At 41.4% G+C, this 26,212-nt stretch overlaps 1 protein-coding gene across 1 annotated transcript in view; it reads left to right on the top strand.

Moving 5' to 3' along the window:
• Positions 1-26,212, top strand: part of IGSF3 (immunoglobulin superfamily member 3) — a 128,249-nt gene that overhangs the window by 80,820 nt on the left and 21,217 nt on the right. The window contains exons 6-7 of the mRNA XM_044442501.1: positions 4,553-4,954; positions 14,756-15,160. Of these exons, the coding sequence (XP_044298436.1) occupies positions 4,553-4,954; positions 14,756-15,160 (807 nt within the window). The remainder of the gene's footprint in view (positions 1-4,552; positions 4,955-14,755; positions 15,161-26,212) is intronic.

The following is a 26,212-nucleotide window of genomic DNA, read 5'->3' as shown; positions in this document are numbered from 1 at the left end:
AGCAAAAGGACTAGAAGACGTTCTGCACCAATGGAAGAAGTGGAACTATTGAACATTTTCAGTTACTTGAGGATGTGACTGGAGGGTAGCCTGTAGTGGAAGGAACTGCAGGACATCTAGAGCAACACTGAACAAGAGGTAAAAGGTAACCCTATGACACCAAGGCTTACAAAAACAAGAAGAGGAGTGTTAGTGGTGTGAGACTCCCTCTTGTGTGGGATAGAAGCACATGAATGCCCGAATGACCCATAGACTGGTTGATTCATCAAGTATGCTGTCTCCTTAGAAGACCAAATAGTGATATAACTGAAAGATTGCCAAGGCTCATACAGCCCACTGGCATGACTCTCCTTCTTATAAATGTGGGAACAATGACACTGCTAAAGGAGTTTTGAAGAAATCATGTCAGATTTTGAAGCTTTGAGAAGGAAAGTCAAGAACTTTGGAGCCCAGATAGTTTTCTCTTCAGTCCTTCTAGATGAATAGACAGGGAAAGAAAATACTCCAGGTGAATGCCTGGCTATGAAGGTTGTGCCACTGTGAGAGTTTTGGATTCTGGGACCATGGGCTACACTTCCTGGAAGATGGACTGTTTGCAAGCAGTGGGCTGCACTTAACAGAGACGGGAAAGATAGTATTTGGTCACAGCATGACAAAGTTTATCAGGAGGGCTTTAATCTGAATAGTACTGGGAAGGGAGAAGTGCACCTGCATGTAACAACAGACAAAGGCTTATGCACTGAAACAGAGTAAGTAACTAACAGTCCCTAATAATAGTCTTCCAAAAATGTAGAAAGAAAGCCAGAGTACAAAGTATGTGGTCTTTGATGTCTATATACTAATGCCCAGAGTATGGGAAACAAACAGTATGAACTTGAACTCTTAGTACATGAGAGTGAATATGACCTGCTAGTTATAACTGAAACTTGGTGGGACAACTTCCGTGCCTGGAATTCAAGAATTATGCGTATAACCATTTCAAGGAGAACAGCAGGAACAGAAAGGGAGGTGGAGATGCACTGTAAGTTAACTATACATATCTCTGCACAGAAATACCGGTGGAAGAGCACAGTAGTTCCATCAAGAGCATCTGGACTGATATAAATGGAGCAAGGAATAAAAGGAACACAGTGGTTGGCGTCTATTGCTGTTGACCTAGTCAAGGAGAAGATAATGACAAAATATTTGAAAAGCTAATGGCTGGTGTTTCAAAGAGCCATGATGCCATCATTATGGGGGACTTCAATTTCCCTGATAGTTGTTGGGAGATGGCCACTCCAAGAGATGGCTGATAACTTCCTCCAATAGAAAGTGGACAAAGGAACAAGAGGAATGGCTTTCTTTGACTTGATAATAACCAACAGGGAACTTAGTGGACAAAGTGGCACCTGTGGGAACTCTGAGGAAAGTGACCATGCCAGACTTGTTTTATTAAATAAAAAGGAAGCAGAAGCCAAATGTAGCCAGACATTCACCCTGGATTTCAAGAAAGCCAATTTTAACAAACTCAGAACAATGATAAGCAAAGTCCCATGACAAGCGACTCTAAAGGGGAAAGGAGTCCAAGATGGGTGGAAAATCTTTAAAAAGGAAATTCTAAAGTATAGGTCCTCAAACTATGGCCCATGGGCCGGATCTGGCCCGCCATGCCCATATATCCGGACCGCCTCAGAAGTTTTGGACTCACTCAGAGAAAACGATCTCCAAGTGAGCAAGCCGTCGCTGCACCATGCGCGCGCCCGTCACCACCTCACCGCGCACCTGTCACCACCGCCGCCTTGCCTTGCTTCGCCGCGCACCCGCCACTGCCTCGCTTTGCCTCCCTGCGCGCCTGCCACTGCCTCACTGTGCATCCACTGCCACTCCTGCCCCTTCACCGGCCCACGCCCACAGCCGGCGCCTTTCAGCTGACCCCTGTTGAACAGTTTGAGGACCCCTGTTCTAAAGGCAGAACTGCAAACGATTCCAGCGAGGAAAAGGCATAAAAGACAACAGAAAGAAGTCCATGTGGTTCACAAAAAGCAAAGCGATTATCTGAAAACAAAAAAAGAACATGATAGGAAGTGGAAGGAAGGCCAAGCTACAAAGGAAGAGAACAGAACAGTTCCTATAGCATGGAATTGCAGGGATGGTAACAGGAATTCTAGAGTTAGGAATGAACTGAGGCTAACAAGGGATGCTTAAAAGCAACAACAAAAAAAAAAAAAGCCTTCGTCCAATTCTTTCAAAGTAACAGACAGATAAAAGAAATGGGAGTTAAAATACTCAATGTGGATCGTGAAATGATAGCAGGTGACAAAGAAAAGGCAGAAGTGCTCCATTTCTATGTTGGCTCAGTCTTATCCCGAAAGAAGAACTACAAACTTCCTGATAAAGGGGAAGTACAAGCTGAAAGTGCAGAAAGGAAGTTTAAGATTGACAGACAAATGGTCAAGGATCATCTAGTTGGGCTAAATGAGTTCAAATCTTTAGGACCTGATGGACTCCATCCTAGAGTCATTAAGGAGCTAGCGAGAGAACTCTCAGAAACACTGTCAATTATCATTACAAAATCATGGAGGACAGGGAAGTACCAGATGACTGGAGAAGGGCTAATGATTTCTCTATCTACAAGAAAAGGGGGACCGGGGGGGGGGGTGAAGATGAATCTGGGAGCTAGAGACCAGCCACTCTGACATCAATCCCTGGGAAAATTCTGCAGCAGATTATAAAGCACCCAATTTGTAAACACCTTGGAAACAGTGCAGTGATTACTAGAAACCAATGTGGATTAGCTTTTAGATTGGCTTCTTGTCCTGCCAGACTAATCTGATTTCTTTTTTTTTCTTTCTTTCTTTTTTTTTAATCGGATGGCCTACCCAATGGACTGTGGGACTGCTGTGGATATAATCTATCTTGACTTTAGCAATGCTTTTGACATAGCCCTTCATTATATCCTGATTAGCAAACTAGCAAAAAGTGGGCTAGATGGAACAACTATTAAGTGGATCATAATTGGCTACAGAATTGGACTCTAAAGAGTACTCATCAGTGTTACCTTCCTAATCTGGGGAGAGGTCATAAGTGAGTTGCCTCAGTGTTCAGTTCTGGGCCCAGTGCGCTTCAACATTTTTATTAATGATTTGGATGATGAACTGCAGGGAACAATTATCCAATTTGCAGGTGACACAAAACTGGGTGGGAGACAGAAATAAGATTCAAGGTGATCTTGATAGGTTGGAACTCTGGGCTAAAACAATAGAAAGAAATTCAGCAGGAACAAATGTCAAGTTCTACAGCTAGGAAAATAAAACCAAATTCATCACTACAAGATGAGGAATACTTGGCTCAACAATACTGCAAGTGAGAACAGTCTTGGAATTGTTGCTAGATATGAGTCAACAGTGTGATGTAGCTGCAGAAAAAGGCAAATTCTATTTTAGGCTGCATTAATAGAAGTATCACTTCCAAATCATGCAAAGTACTAGTACTAGTTCTCCTATACTCAGCACTGGTCAGACCTCATCTGGAGTACTGTGTCCCATTCTGGGCACCCACAGTTTAAGAAAGATGCAGACAAGCTGGAAAGAGTTCGGTGGGGTCTGGAAACCAAGCCCTATGAGAAGAGATTGAGATAACTGGCATGTTCATCCTTGAGAAGAGAAGACTGAGGGTGATGTGATAGCACTTCCAAGTATTGGAAAGGCTGTCACAGAGCAGAAGGACAGGCTCTCTTCTTTATCATCCCAAAGTGCAGGACACAGAAGAGTAGATTCAAGTTACAGGAAACCAGAGTCCTGCTAGATAGCAGAAAAAAAATCCTGATTCTCTATAACAGTGGAACCAATTACCTAGGGGAGTTGTGGGCTCTCCCACACTCATGGCATTTGAGATGCAACTGGGCAGTTATCTGGGAGGGATGGTACAATTTGGTGTCCTGCACTAGCTGGGGATTGGAGCCAATGGCCTTCTTCCAACTCTACTATTCTATGATTCTAGGTGGTTTGTCAATCACTCTAGCAAGCTACTTGCCAAGCTCTCACCTAACAAACTAGGTGCCTCACCTAACAATTCCTGCCTCACCTTGATATACATTTAGAATGGCACTATCACCACAGTGAGAAGACCCGCAGGGTGGCTTCTGATTGCCTGCAACCTGGGCATTCCCATTGTGCCCTGCAGCCAGTGAAGTTTTTAAAGAACTGATTAAAAAGGTGCCCTGTAGCCAGTTCTCAACAACAGTCTAGAAAATGCAAAATTGAGCATGTATCTCACCATTCGTTTTTTCTGCATCATACGTCTGGCCATTCCCAGACACATAATTCTAATGTGTTATGCAGGGATATACAGATACACTTGATAAGCTATTTCTGCCATTGCAGTGGCACTTTTTGGAGCTGGCACAATCTTAAAAACAATTTACTGCCAGATTGCATATTGTTATTTTTCCAAGTTGCCTCAGGCATGAGCTTGTTTGGGGACTGTTGCTTGAAGAAAACAGACGAGGCGAATGCATGTATGAATTTACCCAGGCAGCCGTAGTTAGACTCACACATTCTGTTCCTTACTGCAGAGACCAATATTTCAGTGGAAGTATCCAACAATGCCACCAGTGTTCTAGAAGGGGAGAGCCTGCGATTTGGTTGCAGTGTCCGCACAGGGTTTCGACCCCAAAACCGACTTTCTGTCACATGGCAACTTGTGGACAAGCAAAACCGTCGCAGTGACATTGTGCAGCTTGACCGGGATGGTAGTCTTCATCCCGGCCCCTCTTACATCGAGCGCAGTAGCTATGGGGGGATCCAGATGGAGCAGATATGGCCAGGATCCTTCACCCTTGAAATCTTCAACAGCCTCAAGTCAGATGAGGGCCATTATGAATGTCGCATCACAGAGTGGACGCGAAGGCTGGATGGGGAGTGGCAGATGATTGGCGAGAGACACAATGGCTCTGCTGTATCCATCACTGCACTGGGTGAGTATTTGAAGTGCTGTTCTGTTTATGCAACAACAGTAATAATGGTAAGGATGCAGCAGAACTAAATCTGGTCCTGGGATTCTCCAGAGGGTCATACCCTGCCCCATTTCCCAACCAACAGTTTGGTCGTTTCCCAACTTTTGTGCCCTTTTCCTCCCATTCTCAAATTTAAAACGCATTTCCCGCTCGTGGTAGTATCTTTATGCTAAAATAAGCTGATGTGTTTAAGGGGTTGATAGTGTCCTTTTGCCTTAAATTCTGCCAACCACTGGAATGCAGCACCTGAGCATTTTTCCAAAATGGAATTCACTCTTCAGCCTGAAAGATGTCCTACACTCCTGGTGTATGGAAACACATATGTCATCCTCAGCGAGTCTTTAATTGGCCTAATAGAAGATATCACTAAACATAGTTAGTGATAAGAGTTAAGTTAAGAGCTTTTTGGCATGGATACATAGCATTGTTCACAGTCCTTTCCTCAGTCCTGCACATATTATCCTGGAAATGCACAGAAGGAAATTGTCTACAAAGAAACAAAGCTGCTGCTGCTTCTGCCTTTCCTTGGTCAAATGTGATAGTGGGAAATAACAGCACTGGCATTACAACAAACACTGGGTTGTTTGCATGATATGAGAGCCCACCATAGCCTTATTTAAACCATGATAATGCTGTGGCCCACGCAGACACCCATTTTAGGATTTTTAATAATTTTATTTTAATAACAGTAAAATTTGAAAAGAATAAAGAAAAAAATAAGAATACACAAAGTTATCAAAAACAAAAACACCCCACCAAGGGTTCTTAAATGTTATCTCGAGTATCAGCTATTTAAGCAGCCACTATTTTGAAACCCTACTTAGGGGTTGTTGCATCATATGAACCCAATTACCATGGATTACAGAAGGGTTAAACCTTGCATAAGCCTCGCTCCTTGGTTTGCACAAGACAACTGTCCCTGAGCCAGGCTTTCATATTCAGCCTACAGGCGCTATAGCCCCTCATAGATTAAATAAAAATGGCTAGCCACAACATGTCATCCAGACCTGGTCATTGTTTAGGGAGGGACTGTGGCTCAGTGGCAAAGCCCATGCTGTGCTTACACACTGTCCCAAGCTCTATCCTTGGAGTCTCCGTTAAAAGGAGCTCAAGACTCTTGAGACCCACTGCCAGGCAGAGAAGACATACTGGGCTAGATGGATAAATAAACTGGTCTGCTATAAAGAGTATTTCTATTCCTGTGGTATTCATTATCAAGAAGCAGGGTTGGAAAAAAGCACAGAGCAGTGGCAGTTCTGTGTTTCTAGTCCTGCACTTCCAAATGTTTTGGGCTTAAACTCCCATGACCTCAGCCAGCAATTGTCAGGAATGCTGGAAAATGTAGTCTAAAACAGGAAATAACCAAATTAAGGAAGGCTGCTCTGGTTCCCGCACGGCCTGGATTGCAGTGGAAACCTGATGGTCATTATTTCAGGAGTCCATCTCAACCGCAGGTACAGGCCAGGAAGGTATTCTAGTTGAGAAATATTGCCACTTTGCATGGCCCCACCTCCAAAGCAGGTAATTGAATCCTGCTAGGTAAAAACATTCCTGAAGTACTTTGCCCTCCTTTTCTGGAATTGTCCTAGTGGTTCTTCTAGCACTTTTGCCTTCCAGTTAAAATCCCATAATGGATCCCCAACTCTGCTTTTCCTTTCATTCTTATGTCTCCCTCAGTTCCTCTCTTGCCTATTCCTGCACACCTGTTGCTGCCAAACGTATGCAGACACATTTGGCAAGTAACAGCAATTATGGTTGTATGTACCTAGTCCTCACAATTGACTTGTGGATACTCAGTACATAACTGCAGGACAGGATGGTATGTGATGGCAGTGGTTAGCCTGCCCCATGCCTTCCTTTGCTTTATATTCTGGGAGAAGTGTAGAATTGTGAAAATTCTGAAGAGCACAGGCTGTTCAGCCATCTGATTTTAAACTAACTGAGAAGCACAGCTTGTTGGAAGTTGAAGACCCATGACTTGTTAGTGTGTTCTTTCCCCTGAAGGTTCTGAATGTGCCTTTGCTCTCCAGAATGTCAGTTGCTTCCCAAATTGTCTGAGTCATAAATTAGGCCAAGTTGAAAGTCTATTTGAATGTTTCATTATTGCTAAATAAGCAAGTTGCAATAATTTTATACTGATTGATACACTAGAAATGACATCACAATTACCACTGAATAGCTACTTAGAGAGATGACCAATTTGATACAGTTAGTAATTACTAACAGGCTAGCATCTCATTTTTGCTTTTGGTTTTGTTTGTCTTTTAAGGAATAAAACTGCAAAATAAGTTTTCAATATTTTCTATGTGAATTCACTCAATTAGAACTTAAGGTTTTCCCTAAGTTGTGCAAACTGGGTTTGTGGGTTTGCTCAACCTTTTGTGCATCGTGACATACTAGCAACCAAAATAGAGGTTAAGAGGTGTTTTGTTAGTATGGCCATCTTAATAGGTCACAGAATATCACCATCTATTCTATCTCATGCTTGGCATTTAGTGAGAATAGTTGCAATATCTGTTCTCTTTAGAGTTCTTGTGAATAACTGCTTTAATATAAGCAAGGTAGCACCATAGAGTGTTTCTCTTTTTGCATAAACTCTTATCTACTGAAGAAAAAGAACTTTTCTTTGATACCCAGGAGGACAGATATGCCAATCTTATTTGAGAAAAACCCACATCTTTTCTTCTTTATGGCAAAAGCAATATACAGATTGCAGTGCCCTAGAATGCGTAAACTAGATGTCTCAGGCAGCAGGCTCTGAGGTAAGGGATGTTGCAATGGCATATGTGCTCCCATCCCTTGCCAGCATGGTTGTAAAAATGGACAGAGATGTCTTTGGTCTTCCTGCCATTGCTCCAGGTTTATCACACTCCTTTCTGTGAAGCAAGTGCTGCTATAAAATGGGGCTATTGAGTCTCTTTCAACTCATATGTTTAATTCCATTTGGGAACTGCATTCCAGTGTTGTCAGAGCCAAAGAGATAAGGGGCAGGTCATAAAATAGCAGCATATTTTAGCTTAAAGCTTTTATTGCTGGTAACTAAACTGTAGGAGAGGCATTTCAATGTTGTGAAATGTGGAGAAAATTGCAGGAAAGTTGGGAAACTTCTCAATGGTCATGGGAAGGGGTATGGGACTTGGTGAAGGGACTGTTGTCCTGTGGAGATCCTCAGAGGGACATATTTGGATCCTTAATGGCCCAAGGGTCCAAAATTGGGTTTGGTTCCTGGGTCTAAGTTCTGTAGACAACCTCTGAAAAGCAAATATCTAAATTATTTGCATGGTGTTTTCTTTATTAAAATATTGGGCTAGATCCAACCGAAGTTGGATGTGCTTAGGGCCCATTGAAATCACTTTACCAGCTTCTCACCAGATCAGTGGTGCTTGGGTATCTCTAACTTAGCTTGGATTCAACCTACTATCTATCCTGAAAAATCAAGTTCATGTTCTTGGGCAAGCATCTATTTACAGTTCATGTAAATGGGGCCCATACATGTGAAGGTGGAACAACTCCCAACTGTTTGCGTCTCTTGAAACTGCAATACAGGGTGGAGGAAGCATTACCAATGTGAATCAGTAGGTGGAAGGGGTGCTTAATTTTTCTTCCACCGTGTGATTTTCCTTGCACAGGCACGCTGGGCTGCAAGGCACTGTTTAAAATATTCTCTTCAGTTGAACTCTGACATTGGCCGGTAAACCAGTTCCAGGGAGAAATAGCTGATATGAAGGAGTTTTCCTCTCACCTGCTTCCCTCCTAACCCTGAAATGATCCCTTGCACATGCTTGGGTCTGTTTCTGCGTACTTGTTACTCAGCACATGTGGGTTTGCAGGCACATTTGCTGAGAATGGTGAGCAACAAGGGTAGTCTGGAATCGCAGCCTTATCTTTTACTCTGGAGTACACATCTGTGGTTCCTGCAACAGCCAGCCGGCCTAAGGTATGGTACAGGTGGGAAAGAAAATGCCCCTGGCTGTGCACAGAGTGGAGGCACTTGGAAGCACCAGGTAATCTTGTGTTCAGGCTGGTTCTAGAGCTCAGCCAGACATCTAAGACACGATCCTGCCTTTTCAGTAGTGTATGGAAGCTGCAGAGTGAGTGACATGGTGAATGCAGGTGATGTTTTTGAGGCCAGTCAAAATGTGTGATTTCCTTGAGTTAACCTTTGTTGGTTGAACAAGATGTTGAAGCAGAGTATAGAGTTCACATTTTGAGAAACTTGCAGAATTAAGAATTGACAGGCCTATGCATTACAGTGGGGCAACTGAAGTGGAGGATGACTGTATGGCGTGCAGCTAAAGAATCTCTTGCAAACTATTGAACTATTTGTGTGTCATAGTGCTATCTCAAAAAGAGTCGAGCCCTATAGATTCTGGGAGAGGAAAGGAAGATGCTTTATTAACCCTGCATTTAGTTCTAGTTCAAATTCCTGGGGAGCATCCTGAGGTAGGAAGCAATCTAACAGTACATTATGCAATTAAAAACTGATTCTAAGGAAGTCTCATCGTATAAATATATTGGTCTGCATGGAAGATTACTTAGAAACAGTATGTAAAGTGAAATCCAGTACATTTTTTGACACAAAAAAAGTTGTGGCTGGGGAATGCTAGGAGTTGTAGCACTTTTTTTTTGTCAAAATGCATAGGATTGAACACTGAATCTCTCTGAGCCTCTGTGAAAGATACATCCATATAAATAAAGGAGAATGTCCATCTGTCTGTCAGCATCATAGTTCCAAGCCTGTAAAATCTAGAAACCTGAAGCTTGGCATGCATGCTAAGGAGACCCTAGGGGTGGGTACTAAGGGGGTAATACTGTTTTTTAAATGCCTTAATTTTAATTGAGTTAAATGTATCTGTGTATATGAAGTCTCCATTACCAGGGTCAGTCACTAGGTGGCAAACTTCTCCAACCAGTGTATAGCATTGCTGTCAGAACCAGGCATGCATGAAAATTTCAGTTTTGCTTGCAAAACATCAAGAATGTCCTTTGCAAACACAGCCTATGACTACCATAAGTGTTCATTGTTTGCTAAACATGTGCTTGCATTTAATTTGCACAACTTTCCCAGTTTGATTTGCATAAATTTCCCCTGTAGACTGAATCATCCCTGCTTTAGACTATGGTGGAAAGCTGTGCAAATTTCATGTTCAGTCATAGGCTGAAATGTGCAATTTTCTTATTTGCACAGAGCAAGGAGCAATTGGCAAATGGGAAGTGGGCACAAGGCCCATGACATGATGATTTTGAAGAATCTTGCTTTGCCAGTACCTCATCAGTAGCAATCAGGGATAGCTTGAAGGGTAGAATCGGTAGAATCAGACACTTGTTCCTGCTGTTAGATAAAATCCTCATACGAACAGAGTGGGAAGACCTCTCCCTCAGGGGCCTGTAGGACTCTACCATGGCAATGTAGGACTGTACTATGGCTTGCCTAGAGATGCCAGTGAGAATAGCTTCACTCAGACAGAGCACATTGTGTCCACCTCTAAAAGCTGTATAAATTTGGTTGACTATTTTGCCTTATCATATGAAGCGATATTCCAACCTGTACCACGCTGGGTCTGCTTGCTGGAAGGGAATAAACCAAAAGAAATATTAGGAGCTTTAAAGGCTGGCCCATTCCTGCTAGACATTCCTCAGGAAGACTGACAAGCACTAGTACCAGAACTGTAGAAGGAGATGTTGAAATGTTTCAACTTCTAAGATACACAGGATAACATAACATGAGCAGCTGGCTCAGTGAGAGGACCTGCAACTTTTGCCACATTTTGGCAGGAATTCCTTTCCTAGGTTTCTCTCGGGCAACCACAGTTCATTCATCTGACACAGTATAAGACGACTCCCAGTACGCAGCTGAAGCAGATTGTTTGCAAACAGTTCTTCAGCTTCAGGGCTGCCTGAGGAGACTTGATTCTGTATACTACAGCAGGCAGACGCCTTCACTTTGGTCTCCAGGAGCGGTGTCTGAAATATCTGTCCAGAACTGTGCCAGTCAGCTTGCTTACTGGCAGGTAGGATAACAGTCACAGAGTTCATGGATTCATCTCACAGTGTGGTGAATAAGGGAGGATGCTTACTCTCCACCCTCCCCTTTTCTCTTTCTCTTCTCCTGGATAATCATTAAACACATTTCCAAAAGGCTTTAATCCAAAGATTGACCTGTTTTTGCTGTAATTACATGGGCCGGAGCTCTGCCATAGTGACGTCCTTTGATGATTAGAATCACTGAGCCCCCTCGCTGTAAGTGTGTGGAGATCGCAGTAGCAGCTCTGGAGCAAGGCTGGCAGGCGAAAATTAATCTGCTTGTTGCAATTAATATCCCAGCTGCCTGGCATTGTTAATTAATATCTCATAGCCTTCAGGTCAGAAGGTACAGTCTTCCTGAGCAACACAGATCCAGACACTACTACCTTAATACCTTGTCTCACAGGGTCAAACAAATGAAACTATCATTTGGCTTGCTAGCACATAGGAAAGTTATCACATGAAAGTATTTTGAGTCAGTTTATAGCATGTATTTGGCAGGGAAAGCATATTATTTTTATGGCACGTGCAAGTTTGTTTCACAGTCCCAGGAGTCGCATTGAAGATTTCATAGAATCCACATCTAAGTCTTGCAGATCACGCAGCACCATGGAATAACAGCTGAATAGTGGCAAGATTTAGTGACATGTTTGTGGTAAAAATGTTTTTGATGATACAGGACTTTTTATAAAGTAAGGAAGCAAAAAAAGTTCTCTTTTCAATTCACATTACAAAAATGGAAAGTTCATGGAATAAAATATACCATAGTTCATAATTAGCAACTTATCTGGAAAGAACAGAATAAATTAATTCATTGGACAATGACTTGTAATTTCTGAGATGAGTCTTCCTAGAAGTTTGGCTGCCCTTCTTCAGCCAATATTCGCAAACCCTTTGTCGCAAAGGAGACTTTTACCATGTCTATTTCTATGCCATTTTTCCAAATAATGCTTGAAGTGACTCAAAGAAGCAAACTTATTAATATATAGGTCAGCCTTCCCCAGCTTTCCCAGTGCGTTAGACTATGTCTTTTATCCTTGTCACACAGCACTGGCCATGCTGGTTTGGAATGATGGGTCTTACACTCCAACACATCTGCAGGACACCAGGTTGGGTAAGGCTGATTTAGATACTATGAAAACATGCCATAATAGTATATCCATATTAGCAAGCTGACAAACATATGGAAATTAATATTTCTCAAAATATATGAACATACCTTTTTATAAATACCAGTTATCACAAGAATATTTATTTATTTATTACATTTAAATAAATAATCAATGCCTCTTGGCCAAAGACTCTCAGGTTGGCTTACATAAACAAGAGTAAAACAATAAACAGTACAATTTAAATGATAAAATAATGAAACAATAACGAAATAGTTAATATCAATCAGTAAACTTAAGATTAAAAACTTACTAAGCCTAACTACATTTTCATTAAGCCAAATCACTATTGATAATATTGATGTATCCTCTATATTGATAGAGGATACATCAATATTAAAATATTGCCATTTAACCCATTTAGATTCAAACTCTTATCAAAGCACCAACATTTCAGGAAGCAGTAGAAGATGGAGCAACTTTCAGCATAATCAGCGGAACACTGTTGGTCTGTTGTTGAAATCCTGTTTTATGTGTCCATTTAATGTGTAGAAGTGGCACAGGGTCTGTCCAGTTGAATAAAGTGATATTCCTCATATGTTCTGTCTCCTACCTCACCATGGTTCCTAGAGCATGGCGGATGAAGTGTTGCTTCAATGCACTACATGGATGACTCATGTCTAAATAATGAACAAAAGTAGAATAGCTGAAAGTTTTGAAATATGTTTGCCAGCTGATCTGTCTAAAAGAAAAGTCTTCTGATGACATTGAAGTTTTGATGCCACCTACACTGGTTGACAAGGAGAAAGCCTCAGAAATGAAAGTAGCTAAATTTTACCAGAACTGGGTCACTAATAAAGGAAAATTAAGTCCTGAATATTAATTGGCTCCGGTTTCAGGTTGATTTTTTTTTTTTTCCGATTTATATCCTGCCTTTTTCCTACAAAGGGCTCAAGGCAGCTTACATCAGAAAAATTCAAAAGTACGAGGGGGACATGCAATTATGCTCCATACCTTTTCTGCAAAATGTGATATAGCAATGAGAATGGTTATTTATTTCATTCTGTGAAATTAGATGTGGTTCAGGAGGAGCATGTGGCGGGCTAAGGTTTGGGTCCACTGACATTGACGGCCCCAGATCAACTGCATCCTGCTCATCGTCTTTATCATCATCTGAGTCTAGAGAGGAGGATTCTGGTGGATCTGGAATTGGCAAGTCCTCACCATGGGGTACAGGACGCAGTGCAGATGGAATGTTTGGATATTCCACGGTCCACTTCTTTCTTGAGATCCCTTTTGCAACTGGGGGAACCATGCAAAAATAGCAGTCATTACTGTGATTGGTGGGTTCCCTCCACACCACTGGGACTCTGAAAGGCATGGACTTTTTCTTCTTGTTTAGCGAGTGATGCAGATACTTGTAAGTTGCCTAAAGGAGCGCTTACGTCCGTATATGCCCTCCTGCCCCTTGAGATCAGCGGCAGAGGCCCTTCTCCGGGAACCCTCCGTGAAAGATATTAGAAGGCCGAGTACCAGGAGGAGGGCTTTCTCTGCGGTGGCACCAACTTATGGAATGTGCTCCCCAGAGAGATCCACCTGGCGCCACCGTCATTTGCTTTTTGGCACCAGGCCAAGACCTTTATTTAAATGTTATTTTAATTGTTAACTTTATTTATTGATTTTAATAATTTTTCGCCAGAATGTCTCCAATATTTTATGTAACTGTATCATTTATATTTATGTTTGGAAGCCGCTCCGAGGCTTATGCGAATGGGGCGGCATATAAATTCTCCAAATAAGTAAGTAAGTAAGTTGCACATGTAATGCAATAATGAGGGGCCCAACTCTTGAAATGATCCCCTATTTTGCATCCAAAATACAGGTACTATGCCTTTTTTACCACTGCCATCATACTGCTCTTTTGAGATGCAAATGTAACCTCACCACAAATGTAGCAGAAGTCATCTGCATTGTTTATACAGTTTTGAGCCATCATGGTTTTTGAGGGAAAGCATCACACAACTTGGTAATGTTAGGTAATGACACTTTCACAAGCCACCGGATGCTGCGAAGATCTGACCAAGACAAATGTACCTTGCAATAAAAGAACAATAAATTATAGTTTGGTGGTAATCTTTAGTCTCAAAGTGAAGACAAATTTATACACATCTATGTGGTACCATTTTCTTTGTTCTACCATACTTAGTTGATAACTTATGAGGCATCATGATCATTGGACACCTCCCTCCCTTGTAGGCAAATATACTTACCTGTGTATAAATCTTTATTGTGAAATATCTTGAAAACTTTAGCCAACCAGCATCTTTATCACCTGTTTTCTAATTCATCTAATCAAAATATGTAAGAATTAGCACATTTTATCTCTGAGGTCGATAATTTCCCAAAATTTGTAGACCAGTGCTGTCAGAGATAACATTATTTCATGGATTCTGGGGGCCATTTCTGCCCGTTCTTGCTTTGACATATGAGTTTAATTATTGAGGAAAATTGTCCTCATGTGTTTTGTGTGTGCTGCATCTTGCAATTCTCTTCTTACTCTATGTGCATGGACTAACTTCAATTGTTTTCAAAATCCTCACTTTGTGTGTGTGTCTTGTCTTTTTGGTAGATGCTGGCTTTGTGGTTACAGCCATCTCTCGCACCCCTGGAGTCACCTATAATGAGTCGTTTGATTTACAGTGCATCATCAAACCTCATTACCCATCATGGGTTCCAGTGTCTGTAACATGGCGTTTCCAGCCAGCGGGCAGTACTGAATTTCATGATCTGGTCACATTTACTCGGGATGGAGGAGTTCAGTGGGGAGATAGGTACATTGGATTCCGCACCCGGACGGCCATTGAGAAAGCAGAGTCTAGCAACAATGTGCGCCTGAGCATCAGCAGAGCCAGTGACACAGAGGCAGGGAAGTACCAGTGTGTGGCAGAACTCTGGAGGAAGAACTACAACAGCAGCTGGACACGACTGGCAGACAGAACCTCGAATCTGCTGGAGATCAGAGTCTTGCGACCTGGTGAGTGTCCTGCTGGCAATGCCACTTTCTTCTTTGGAATTATAGAATTTACAGTCCTTGTTTGCTTTGTGTTGACTTAAGGGTGTGAGGTTTTTAATCAAGCCCTAAATGGCTTGGGAGCAGGATACCTAAAGGAATGCCTTTCTCCCTACATGCCCTCCCACCCCCTAAGATCGGCAGCAGGGGCCCTCTTCTGGGAAACCTCTTTGAAAGAGTTTAAGAGACAGAGTACTTGGAGGAGGGCCTTCTCTGTGGTGGTGCCCCAACTATGGGATGTGCTCCCTGGAGATGTCCGCTTGGTGCAGTCATTATATGTTTTTTGGCGCCAGGTCAAGACCTTTTTATTTGACCAATATTTTAACACATAATTTTAATTGTGATATGACTTATTTATATTTTAAATGATGCTCAGCATGGAATAATTAATTTATTTTATTATGAAATAATGTTGTAAGTTGTCCAGAGGTGACAGTAATGGATGGCATACAATTTTTTTTTAAATGAATGAATGAATAAATAAATAATCAGTGGCTGTTGCCTTTGGGAAAGGATAAATATCTTTCAGTGCCTTTGAAATTACCTTTTGATATGGGTCATTTCATTGGTGGTGCTTTCCCCCTTCTCTTTGGGGTAGGTGAAAGTGTGTAGGCATGCCTGTGTTGTGCTCATATCTTATATTTGGTTTTAATGAGAATTCGATAATGATTGAAAACCATACCTGTTCATTACGTAAGTATTTAAGGAAGTAGTAAGTGTTTGCTTCCAACGCAGTTTGGCTTTCATTGCTTAAGTTAGTTACTAGCCAGTCTATATCTTCAGGAAAAAGCGGCATGGTATGGCCCTACTTGGAGTTTACCACTTTAAAATATACATTGGGAACATATGTTGAAGTGCCCCTATATAAAACAAAACAAAAAACAAAAAAACACCCCAGTACATAGAGAGTTAGCATGTTGGGAAGAAGGCAAGGCTAGATCTTGCTTTTCACAGACAGTAGTAGACATGGTTATCAATCATGTAATCCCCAATCTGAATTCTAAAGGAGTGTGATCACAACTGCACCAGGTCCACATTTTTCCTGGTGTGTAGATTCGTTGGAGCAGTCATAAGAGAGTGAACAGGAAAGCCACATGTGAAGCATGGTCTTACTTTGTTAGCATCTAGTCTGAAATCAGTATTCCCATTTGCATTTAAGAGAGCTCAGTAGGATTTCGCAACAGTGATTCTCTTTTTCTAACTCATTCCATTTAATTTCCGTGGATATTGCATTTTTATATATGCAGGTTGTTGTCTGGGGCACATTATTCTTCCCCTTTAGTTGTATTAAAGGATGTTATTATCCAAATGCTTTCCTTTTGCTGCATGACGCTTGAGGCTTCTGTTCTGGTTAGATTCCATTTCTCAGTCTGATTTTGAAGTTCTAAAGTGGTTGATGTAATAGACACTATACAAATAATTATATAAATATGTAAAGAGTATAAAACAGTAGGAAAAAAATTCTTCCACACGTCTATCATTTCATTGCTTGTAGTGAAGAGTAGAATTGGACAAAAATATCATTTGTAAATGCTAGCACCAGATCTTGTCAACAACCATAACCAGTGCAGAACAGAGACAAAACTACCATATTTTTTTTTTTATTCCCCGACTACTGAGGCATTTCAAGTCCTGGGCAGAAGGCTGATATCTGTTCTAACAAATGGTAGCAGCAGCAGGCTATGGACCAGCAAGCAGGCATAGATGCAAAATAGTGGCTTTGTGGGGAAGATGCAGAAGATTGTTGTTTCTTCTCAGTAGTAAATCAGACAACATGACTATCAATAGTTGCTTGTCGTGTCATGGAAATCCAGAGCTTGTGTAACACTTAACTGTGGTTACATACATACATCTCTGGCTCATGTGCTCCTCAGGGGCAGCCACAAGGGAAGATTGGAAGCTTTCATTTCTGTTTTCTGTTAACCACACCAGGCTTCCTCAGTCTGGTGCCCTCCTGGTATCTCAGATTATAACTCTCATCATTTCTACCAATTGGCCATGCTGAATGGGGCTGATGGGAACCAAAGACCAAAACGTCTAAAGAGTAAGTCTGCTGTAAAAGTTAGCTGCAGTTTGTCTGAGTTCAGGCAGTAATAAGATACAATTATTTAGAAAGAGTAGCAAAAGGAGGAGAGGGGAAGAGGAACTTTCATGAGGTGAATTATTGGTGTACTTCCAAACAAGACTACTACTTCCAAGCAAAAAGAAACAAAGAAAATTAAACCATCATGCATTCCATTTAGGAGAGTCTTGTTTGCAAGCTTGACTGATCTCCCCAGATGGAATTTTGTCCATTGAAGCTGGCCATCGTAAAATAATTCCTCCTTCATGTGGCCTGAATAACTTAACAGATTTGAAAAAGCTAAGGCTGTGAATGAATAATTTCTGGTGGGCAGTGTACCTTTGGAATAGGAGTCAGCTTATGGAGTCCGATTTTGGTAATAGTCATAGGAAAATACTGTATCATTCTTGAGTTCTGTTGATTACCTCACCCTTCTGCAAGACATTAAAAGATGAGATCAGTGCTGCCTGCTGAAGCAAACACGTCTGGGGGTCTCAGACAAGGACAGCAGACACACTCCAGGAACCGAGCCAATGACAAATGGCTGTGTCATAGACTGTTGAGTTGAGATGTTTATGTATGACCCCTAGCAAGGAACTTCGTCAGATGATTTGCGCCTGTATCAAATTGCTGAAAATTCATCTGCATTAGTGCACTCAAGTTTTCAAATAAGAGCAGCACTAAGGCATGGAAAAGACCCAAGAATTTGCCGGAGATACATGCAATTCAGGAATGTCCTCATTTAGAGCAGATAATAATCTCTGTTGCCCTTTTGTATTTGAATATTTAAGGGAAACATGCATGAAAGTGCTACTGGAGTTTTGCCTTGGCTCAAACTGTTGCTGCTTCTGTTTCCTATAAACTGAAGGGAACCACAGGGTTGTTTCAGATTTACACATTTCTCTCACAGAGAATATGTTATGTAGGAGAAAATATAAATACCCATGTAGTTTGTTACACACAATCATTTCCACACATCACGTCTGAACTCTGAAATGACCATTTAGTGCTAATCTTGCTTTATTGGCTTAATTTGCCCTTCTCCTACATGGTAGGTTAACAATGTTATATGTCCCAAATGCTTTCAAAATTGCTGGCAGGGTACACAGAAATGTTGCTTATTGGTAGATTTAGTCTGGTCTACCAAAAAAATGAGGGATGCAGTGGCGCAGCGGGTTAAACCGCTGAGCCACTGGGCTGGTTGATTGAAAGGTCAATAGTTCTAATCCACAGACGGGATGAGCTCCCGTACTCTGTCCCAGCTCCTGCCAGCCTTGCAATTCAAAAACATATAAATGCAAGTAGATAGATAGGTACCACTTCGGCGGGCAGGTAACAGCGTTCCGTGCACTGCAGTGTTTAGTCATACCAGCCATATGACCACGGAAACTGTCTGTGAACAAATGCTGGCTCCGTTGGCTAGGAAACGCAGATGAGCACCACCCCCTAGAGTCAGACATGACTGGACTTTAATGTCATGGGGGAACCTTTACCTTTTTCACCAAGAAAATGGCACTCAAGGCAACTCACAATCATAAATAAACTGTGATTTAAAAAATAATAAAACAAAAGCATTAAAACACAATTAAAATGCTACAATAATACAAGCTTGCTTTTTTGTCAATCGATGTCAAGAAAGATACTTGTAGATTCGCTTTATTTTATGATAATTTGGTGCCATAAAGAATATGTGCCATTACCTTAAGTAATCTCCTGCTTCCTAGTTTAGGTCACAGGATTTCTAATGGTGTGGTTGATTTATATGGAGCTCCAGAAGGATCAAAGCATGGACTTAGAATGCCACTGTTGGTTGCCACCTGTCCATGGCTGCCACAGTGAGTGATTACTATGACATGATTTCTTTCTCCATCGAATCTGTTGCTATATTTGAAGGGAACAGTGGGGGTGAGGACGTTTGTCTCTTCAACACTGGGCCACTTCTGGTTCTACTGATAAATCTCTTTTGTCCTCATGTATCCTGTCCCAATGCCTTATACTTAAAGAGAGGTCTGGTTCAACTAATCCTGAAGCTGGGAAATTGTGGAAGACAGTGCATGGTGCTTACACTTTTAACAGGAAATTTGGAGATAGAGAGGCTGCAAAAAAGAAAGCTGCCTCCAGGAGTCCCAGACTCCTTAACTGCTTTCAAAAGTTTTGCCCTGGCAGGCAGGTTGACTGGAGAGTCCCGGATTATGCACAATGGATGTTTTAATGAAAGGATTCATTAGGGAACAGTATCTGGAGAGTTGCCTTTTAAATTTACTTACAGATATTCAAATTAAACTATCCTTGGTAGAAGAGAGTATGCTCAGTTGGCTTGAAGAACTGCATTTTGCCCCATTGAGAGGATCACTGAATAGGGTAGGCACTGAATGCATTCATATTGCCATTTTATTGCTTGCTTGCTGAGGCCCCTTGCCATTCCAGCATCTCAGGATGCCTTATGAACACAAAGCATTCCTTCATCCTTGAATGTAAGGTAAAAGGATAAATGTTGTAAATTAAGAAACTGGCCCAGAGTGATATTCAACAGTGCAGTATGTTCAGCCACGGAGCTGGGAATAGAATATATGGGAATCCTGTTTCTTTGTGTCTTGTACCCTAGAATTACTTATCCTCCCTTTTTGTTACAAACCATAAAGTTTAAGTGCTTCTGGAACTACTTTAACAAAAATGTCATGGAGCCCTGTTGCTATCAAAATTTAAGGGTCAATATAGATGTGGCAAAACTTCTGACTAGACCAACACCTGCTGGCAGACCTCTATGAACTTTTCAGGTAAAAGATGAGAAGAAATCAGGGTATATGGAATGAAGCCCAGTATAATTGAAAAGCAGCTAATAGTGGTATTTAACCTATCACTAAAATCAACCTCTGTGTCAGGGATATGGATTGTAGTTAATGTAAAGATGGTTTAGTCTATAAAGATGGCTGCAAAAACTACTGGCTGGTGAGCAGGCAAATTGATTGGAACTGCAGTAAAGAGCAGAACAGTTAGATGCCGTCAGCTAAGGAAGGTCAGCAGCTCTGTGGTGCTCTATATTAGAACCTGTACTTCAGAGAGCAATTTTATTTTCCCAGCTCACTCAATTCGTGGGCCAATTAATTTCAGCACCCTTCTGGGCCAGATTCGTACTTGCATCAGGGGCCATATTACCTGAAAGCATTTTAGCCAGCATACTGCCATACTACATTTCTCAATGCCACCAATGCTAAGTTGCTGTAACTGCTGAAAGTACAAGAATAACATACAGTAACAAGCTCTATAAAGCATTATTAACTACAGCAGTGGGCCTTGCAACTTCTTTTGCAAGATGTGCTTGCGCATCTATTTGACTGGGTAAGAGTGGCAGATAGGGACCAGAATCACTTTCTTGACCTCATGTAGAGCCAAGAGGGGTTTTGTGAAAAAGCAATTCAAGACTCCATTCTAGGTACAAGCAACCAAACAACTCTCCTTGGTAATCAGTACTGAGTACAGTGTTGTTCAGTTACTAACTTGTCAGCCTTTTTCATGAAAGAAAACAATAGATACAATTCTGTGTCATGGCATGACATCTATAAATTGTTTATGGAATATGGCATCTTTGGAACGTCTTAACAGGATTTTTCTTAAAGACATCTTGCAACATTTCAGTCACAAATGACTGGGTATCATAGTCTTAGTAATTTAAAAGGTTCCTTCTGGTACATTTCAGTTATTGACAATGGGTTATAGAACTATCTATTGCTCTTGCCTCATTCCTTTTCCCAATCTTCAGGTGTGATCTCGTCTGCAAATGAAGCTACAGAATAAGTATTTGGGTGCAGTTGTTTGCATTTCTGTTTACTCAAAGCTGTAGTTGTTGATGAGGAACCTCTTTGTGATGATGAATGAGCCATAGAAAGAATAGAAAGAGGACTTCTGAAATGAGAATATTGAGAAAAGCTCATTCCACTTTTATTAACATTGTCCTCTTCATTTAAATTCATGAAGGATACTTTTTCCATGATACAAGGATACTGCCTTCCAAGCAGTATTTGAAAATAGATATTTCCTTTGACAGTATGGGTAAAGTGCCCTTTTTGGGGTGGGGGGGTGGGGGTGCAGCATGGGAACAGGCTAGATGTTGATGTCATTATTTTGCTGAGGGGTGAGAAAAGTAAGAATCCAATGGGCACCTTGCCAGTGAACACTAATGCATGGGGTAGATGTAACAAAGCATCAGAGTGGTAGGAATTACATTGTGATTGACAGAAGAGTTACAAAGAAACAAATGCAGTGAAAATTAGGTTCTGTTTTCTGAATTCAGATACATTCAACTCTTACCATTCAAGTATGCTGCATGTTTTTACTTCTGTTTTTGTTGTTCTGTACTTTCTCCCAATACTTTGTGGTCTGTTCAAGAGAAGAGAAACAGATCCACCAACTATGTCAACAAGAGAATGCCCACAAACAAAGATAATGCTGAAATCTTCCCACTCTTGTGATGGTGGTTTTGTCCCCTAAGGCAGAAATGTCTCTTACTTTGCATTTCAGAGTTGTAGTTTTAGTTTACTACCTTGGACTTGTTTGTCCTTTATTGCAAATGAATCATAATGATCCAGTCTGGTACATAGTCTTGCATAAACATCTGTTACATAGTTTTTAGAGTAAAAAACATGAGGAAGTAAATCTATAAGCACCTTGTCTGAAACATTTTGTCATTATGAAAGAAAATACTGCATAATCCAATTTGTTTGGAAAATAAAAAGAAAAGAAAACAACTTAGGAAAACTTCTTTTTAAATTCCTGTTTTTTCTGGTCTTAGACATGTCCCTTTCCAAAACATAATAGACACAAGGGTTTAGCTGTCAGTTTGTGTTTCCCTCAGTTAGAAAGACATGGAAGGTAGGTGTCTTTAGATTCACAGGCTCAACAGAAAAGGTGTTGAGGCTTCTGTAAGGTGCCTAAGGTAAAAATGAACCAAAATAAAAGGCAAAATGTAAAGTCAGATTGACTATAAATAAATAAGAAAAAAATGAAGGATTTTTTTAAAAAGTTGAATTGGGCTGACATCCCTTGCAGTGGGAGAAAGTCCCTTGTGACATTGCTGCTGTGGTGCTTGAAAGGGAACTGGGTGGAAGGTGGAACCCATATCCCATGTGCACTGAGGGTGGGTCACTTGCCAAGATGCTAGTCTAGTTGTAGAAAGTTCCAAAATGATGTCTACCACCGTTTCATGTAAACAACTGGTTTTATTCTTTCCTAATATGTGCCAGTAAGATACTGCTTTAAAAAGCACCTTTGCTCTTTACATTTGTATACCATTGATCTTTTCTCACATATGTCTTCGCACAGTCATATATAAGGACATGTATAGTCTATATTTCCAGATTGTTCAGGGCAGCCCACATTAAAACAAAACAAAACAAAAACAAAAAACAGTATGCTACAAGTTGGGCTAGGCAAGTATTCCTGAAAGATTCTTGCCTCTGCTTCTTCAGAGGGAAGCTTATGTGACTGGCAGTGCAGGAGCAGCTCTCTCCTGGAACAGCAGACAAGAGGGAAATGTGTTCTGTGCACAAGTCCATTTCCTCACTAGCCCAGCACATAAATCATTCTGCTAATTCTCCCACCCTCCCCAACCTTGACCAGCCTGCCAATGTCCTTGCATGACATGCTGTTGCCCAGAAGCATTCTTTCTGCTCACAAGTACAGGTCAAGTTCTTCCGTAATGATATGCATAAGTGTTCTTCTTTACTCACTAAGGGACTAGCACATCAAAGTGGGGGGAAATCATTTAAAAAGATAATGTGCACTGCTTGAAAAATGTTCTGCTTTGTATATTTGTGTGGCTTTGAATTGTTGTGGCTGGAGGGGCTCTTAGTAAGGTCATTTTAGTCCTTTCCCTATTTTTGTTAGTTGCAAGAATTTCAACTCATCTCTAAGGATTCCTGAGGGTTTAGTCATTTTTTCTTCATTAAGAGGCTGGTTTGTAGAGTTGGGTGGAAGTAAAAGACTTTCTACTTGAATTTTATGACACAGGAACGTACTGTCCATCCACTTATCTTCATGCCATTTCAGTATCCACAAGCCACAATTCCAGTGATATGGCTGAAGACTACCTCAGATCAGCTAAGTGAGAGTGACATTTCATTATTCCAAAATATGCAGAATAGTCCTTGCTCATTGGCTTCCTTTTCCATGGAGCTCAGTATACTGAGGGAAGCTGCTCCATCCAAGATAAAGCACTCAGAGCACCTTCAGTTTACAGGGGCTTTCTGTCCTGGATGGACCAAAGAAAAGTGCACTTCATGGATTTAATAGTACACTGAATCGCTTGGGAGAGAAAGAGAGTAGGATCTTGGGTTCTGTGAAGCACAAATTGACTCTAGATAGGAATGCAGGATCTGACCACTTTCATGCTCTGGAAGCTGCATGTCACGAGCTGATCCACTTCTTCCTTCCCTTTGGTTCCAAAACTCAAGACAGTTCTTTGTAAATGCAGTTCTTTTATTTAAATTCCACAGAGAACAGAACAGTTTGAGCTCTAAATAGCCTTCTACTCAAGGTGTGTAAGACGTCTCTACTCATGTAAAGAGCTGAATCCAAACTGGAAATTTTCTCAAGATCCTTCCCTTTCAGTGAAACTTCTAGCTCCATCATCAGGGTGGCACTCTCTGCTTGAGGGCAAGACAGCACAAATGGCAAGGTTCCCCAGTTAAGCAGGTCCTTTCTTCCACTTGGTCAAGGACTGAGTCTTGCACCTCTTCCCCCTCCCCTCCTGAAAACCCTTCCTCCCCTTCCAAAACAAGCTGATTCTCATGCTGGGCCTAAGAAATGTCACTTGGCACAGTTGGAGGGGCTTCAAAGGCCTCAGGTGGCCTTGATTCTTCTCCCCCGCATCTTCCAAATCCTCCAACTCCCACTGTCTACAGTGTGCAGGAGACTGGCCTACTCTCTTCATAGCCTGAGATAAGAAGAGCTTTATCTAGTGTTTGTCAAAATTCTGTCTTAAGTGTTAGTTCTTCCAAAAGAATTTTCGCTATTGGTTCCAAGATACAAATGAAATACCATATGGGAAACCAGGATGTTGTGAGTGAATTGGTTAGCCCTTTAGGAACTGTCATACAGGTTGTTAAACCTGCTGCTTTGCCCCTGAATACGCTGTTTTTAAAATGTCTGCCCCTAAGGGTTTGCTGTCTCTTCTCACCCAGATCTGTTGATGGTGCTGCTGTGTCAAATCCCAAAGAAGAGTATTGTCCTTCCTCATCCCTGAGAGTGAATGCAAATATCTCTGTAGTGCCCACTAGCCAAACCTTTTGTAGTTCAAAAAAACCAAGCTCCACAAAATACAACTTAGTATGAATATGATATTTATATTATATGAGTGAAATCTTAAACTGTCGTGACAGGTCTCTCCCTCCCTTTTTTCCTCTCCTGCTTACTCGGATAAAACTTGAGAAGCATAGTTCTTTTATTAAAGCTTAGCAGGTTACAAAACAGCATAAATCAAAGCAGCCATTCCTTTTGCGATGTGGGACACACATCTGCCCATGTGAAGAGTTGAATCCAGGCTGAAGCTTTCCCCTCTTCCCTCCCTTTCTGTAAAACTCAGAGTGGTTCCTGCTGCTTGAGGGCTAGAATGAAAATGCCTGACACATTGTAATTTGTCCACTTATTTTACCTGTCATCTCCTGACACCGTCAACCAACACTTTTTCAGTTTCCTCCCTCACAGTTGTGAAATGCTTCCCTCCTGGTTCTCACACTGGCCACATTCACACAACACAGCATGTAACCATGCATGGTTACCATGGTTCACAGGTCATGATTTTTACCATGATCTACCTGACTATGTGTGGTTTCCACTTGATCATGGTTTCCATCTTCCCTGTTCAGTCCTTCCACTCTTGGCATATATTCCATCAGCCACCATGCCTGAAATTCAATCCCAAGGTGCATCACTTCTTGCTTGTGTTGCCAATCTCTTCCTCACTGGTCCATACACAGAGGCTGTATGACTGGAGTGGCTTCTGCAGTTGTCACTCTTCAGAGGACACTAATAGTTTCATACTAGGAATGTGGAAACCGTGATTCTGGGTTCAGATAACATGGCAAGCCATTATGGTAAAGGGAAACCATAGGATTAAACCATTGTTTATCATATTTTGTTCCAAATTCCAAACTTATCATGATGAAATACCCTGACTGGGTTCAGACAATCCAATGGGCCAACAGTAGTAAAAACCCACCAGGGCTCCAGCCACCCTGTCTGAAAATCTTCACTAAGTATCTTTGAAACTGCAAAGTCATCTGCAGTTGGACTTCCTGGAGAACTGTTTGTGTTTTAAGTGTCCTCTGGTACATAAGTGAAGGGTGAGAAGGTTTTTCTTTTCCTGTGATTCATTTCTTTAATATTCCCATACCAGTCTTTGAATTGGGTGTTCCATTCTGTTAGTCTGACTTTGTCCCTTTAGCATTTATGAAAACAGAGGATGCAAGAGGCCAACATAATATCATATGATGGAGTGCCTAAGCACCTGAGAGCTAAGGAGGACTAAATGCATAACATTAAAAGAACCCTACTGGGTCAGACCAAGCTAAGCAATATATCTGCCAGCCAGAGGGCTCCAGCAAGCATATTCCCAGAATGTGAAAGCCAATAAGAACTAAAATACTAAGGTCTTACACAGACTCAGACCATAGATCTGCTGAGCTTGATATTGTTTACACACATACTGGCAGCAGCTCGCTCGGGTTTCAGATTAAAAGACTTTTCCCACACTACCTGGAGATGACAGGGATTGCAGCTGGAGCCTTTTGCATGCAGCCTGTGCTCCACCACTGAAACGGCCGGTCCAGCATAGATTTCTGATTGACATACTCTAATGCATTGAGCAGTTCTGTAATCTTTCAGTGGTGACATAAACATGTGGAACATGTTTCCAAGAGTGTATGCTTAGGATTGTATCCAGGACTTCTTTCAAAGTG

This window comes from Varanus komodoensis, unplaced genomic scaffold (genome assembly GCF_004798865.1).
Source record: "Varanus komodoensis strain SLA01 unplaced genomic scaffold, ASM479886v1 scaffold4, whole genome shotgun sequence".
NCBI lineage: Eukaryota > Metazoa > Chordata > Lepidosauria > Squamata > Varanidae > Varanus > Varanus komodoensis.
The sequence above is the reverse complement of the archived record's forward strand: the minus strand, read 5'-3'. Positions and strand labels throughout refer to the sequence as shown.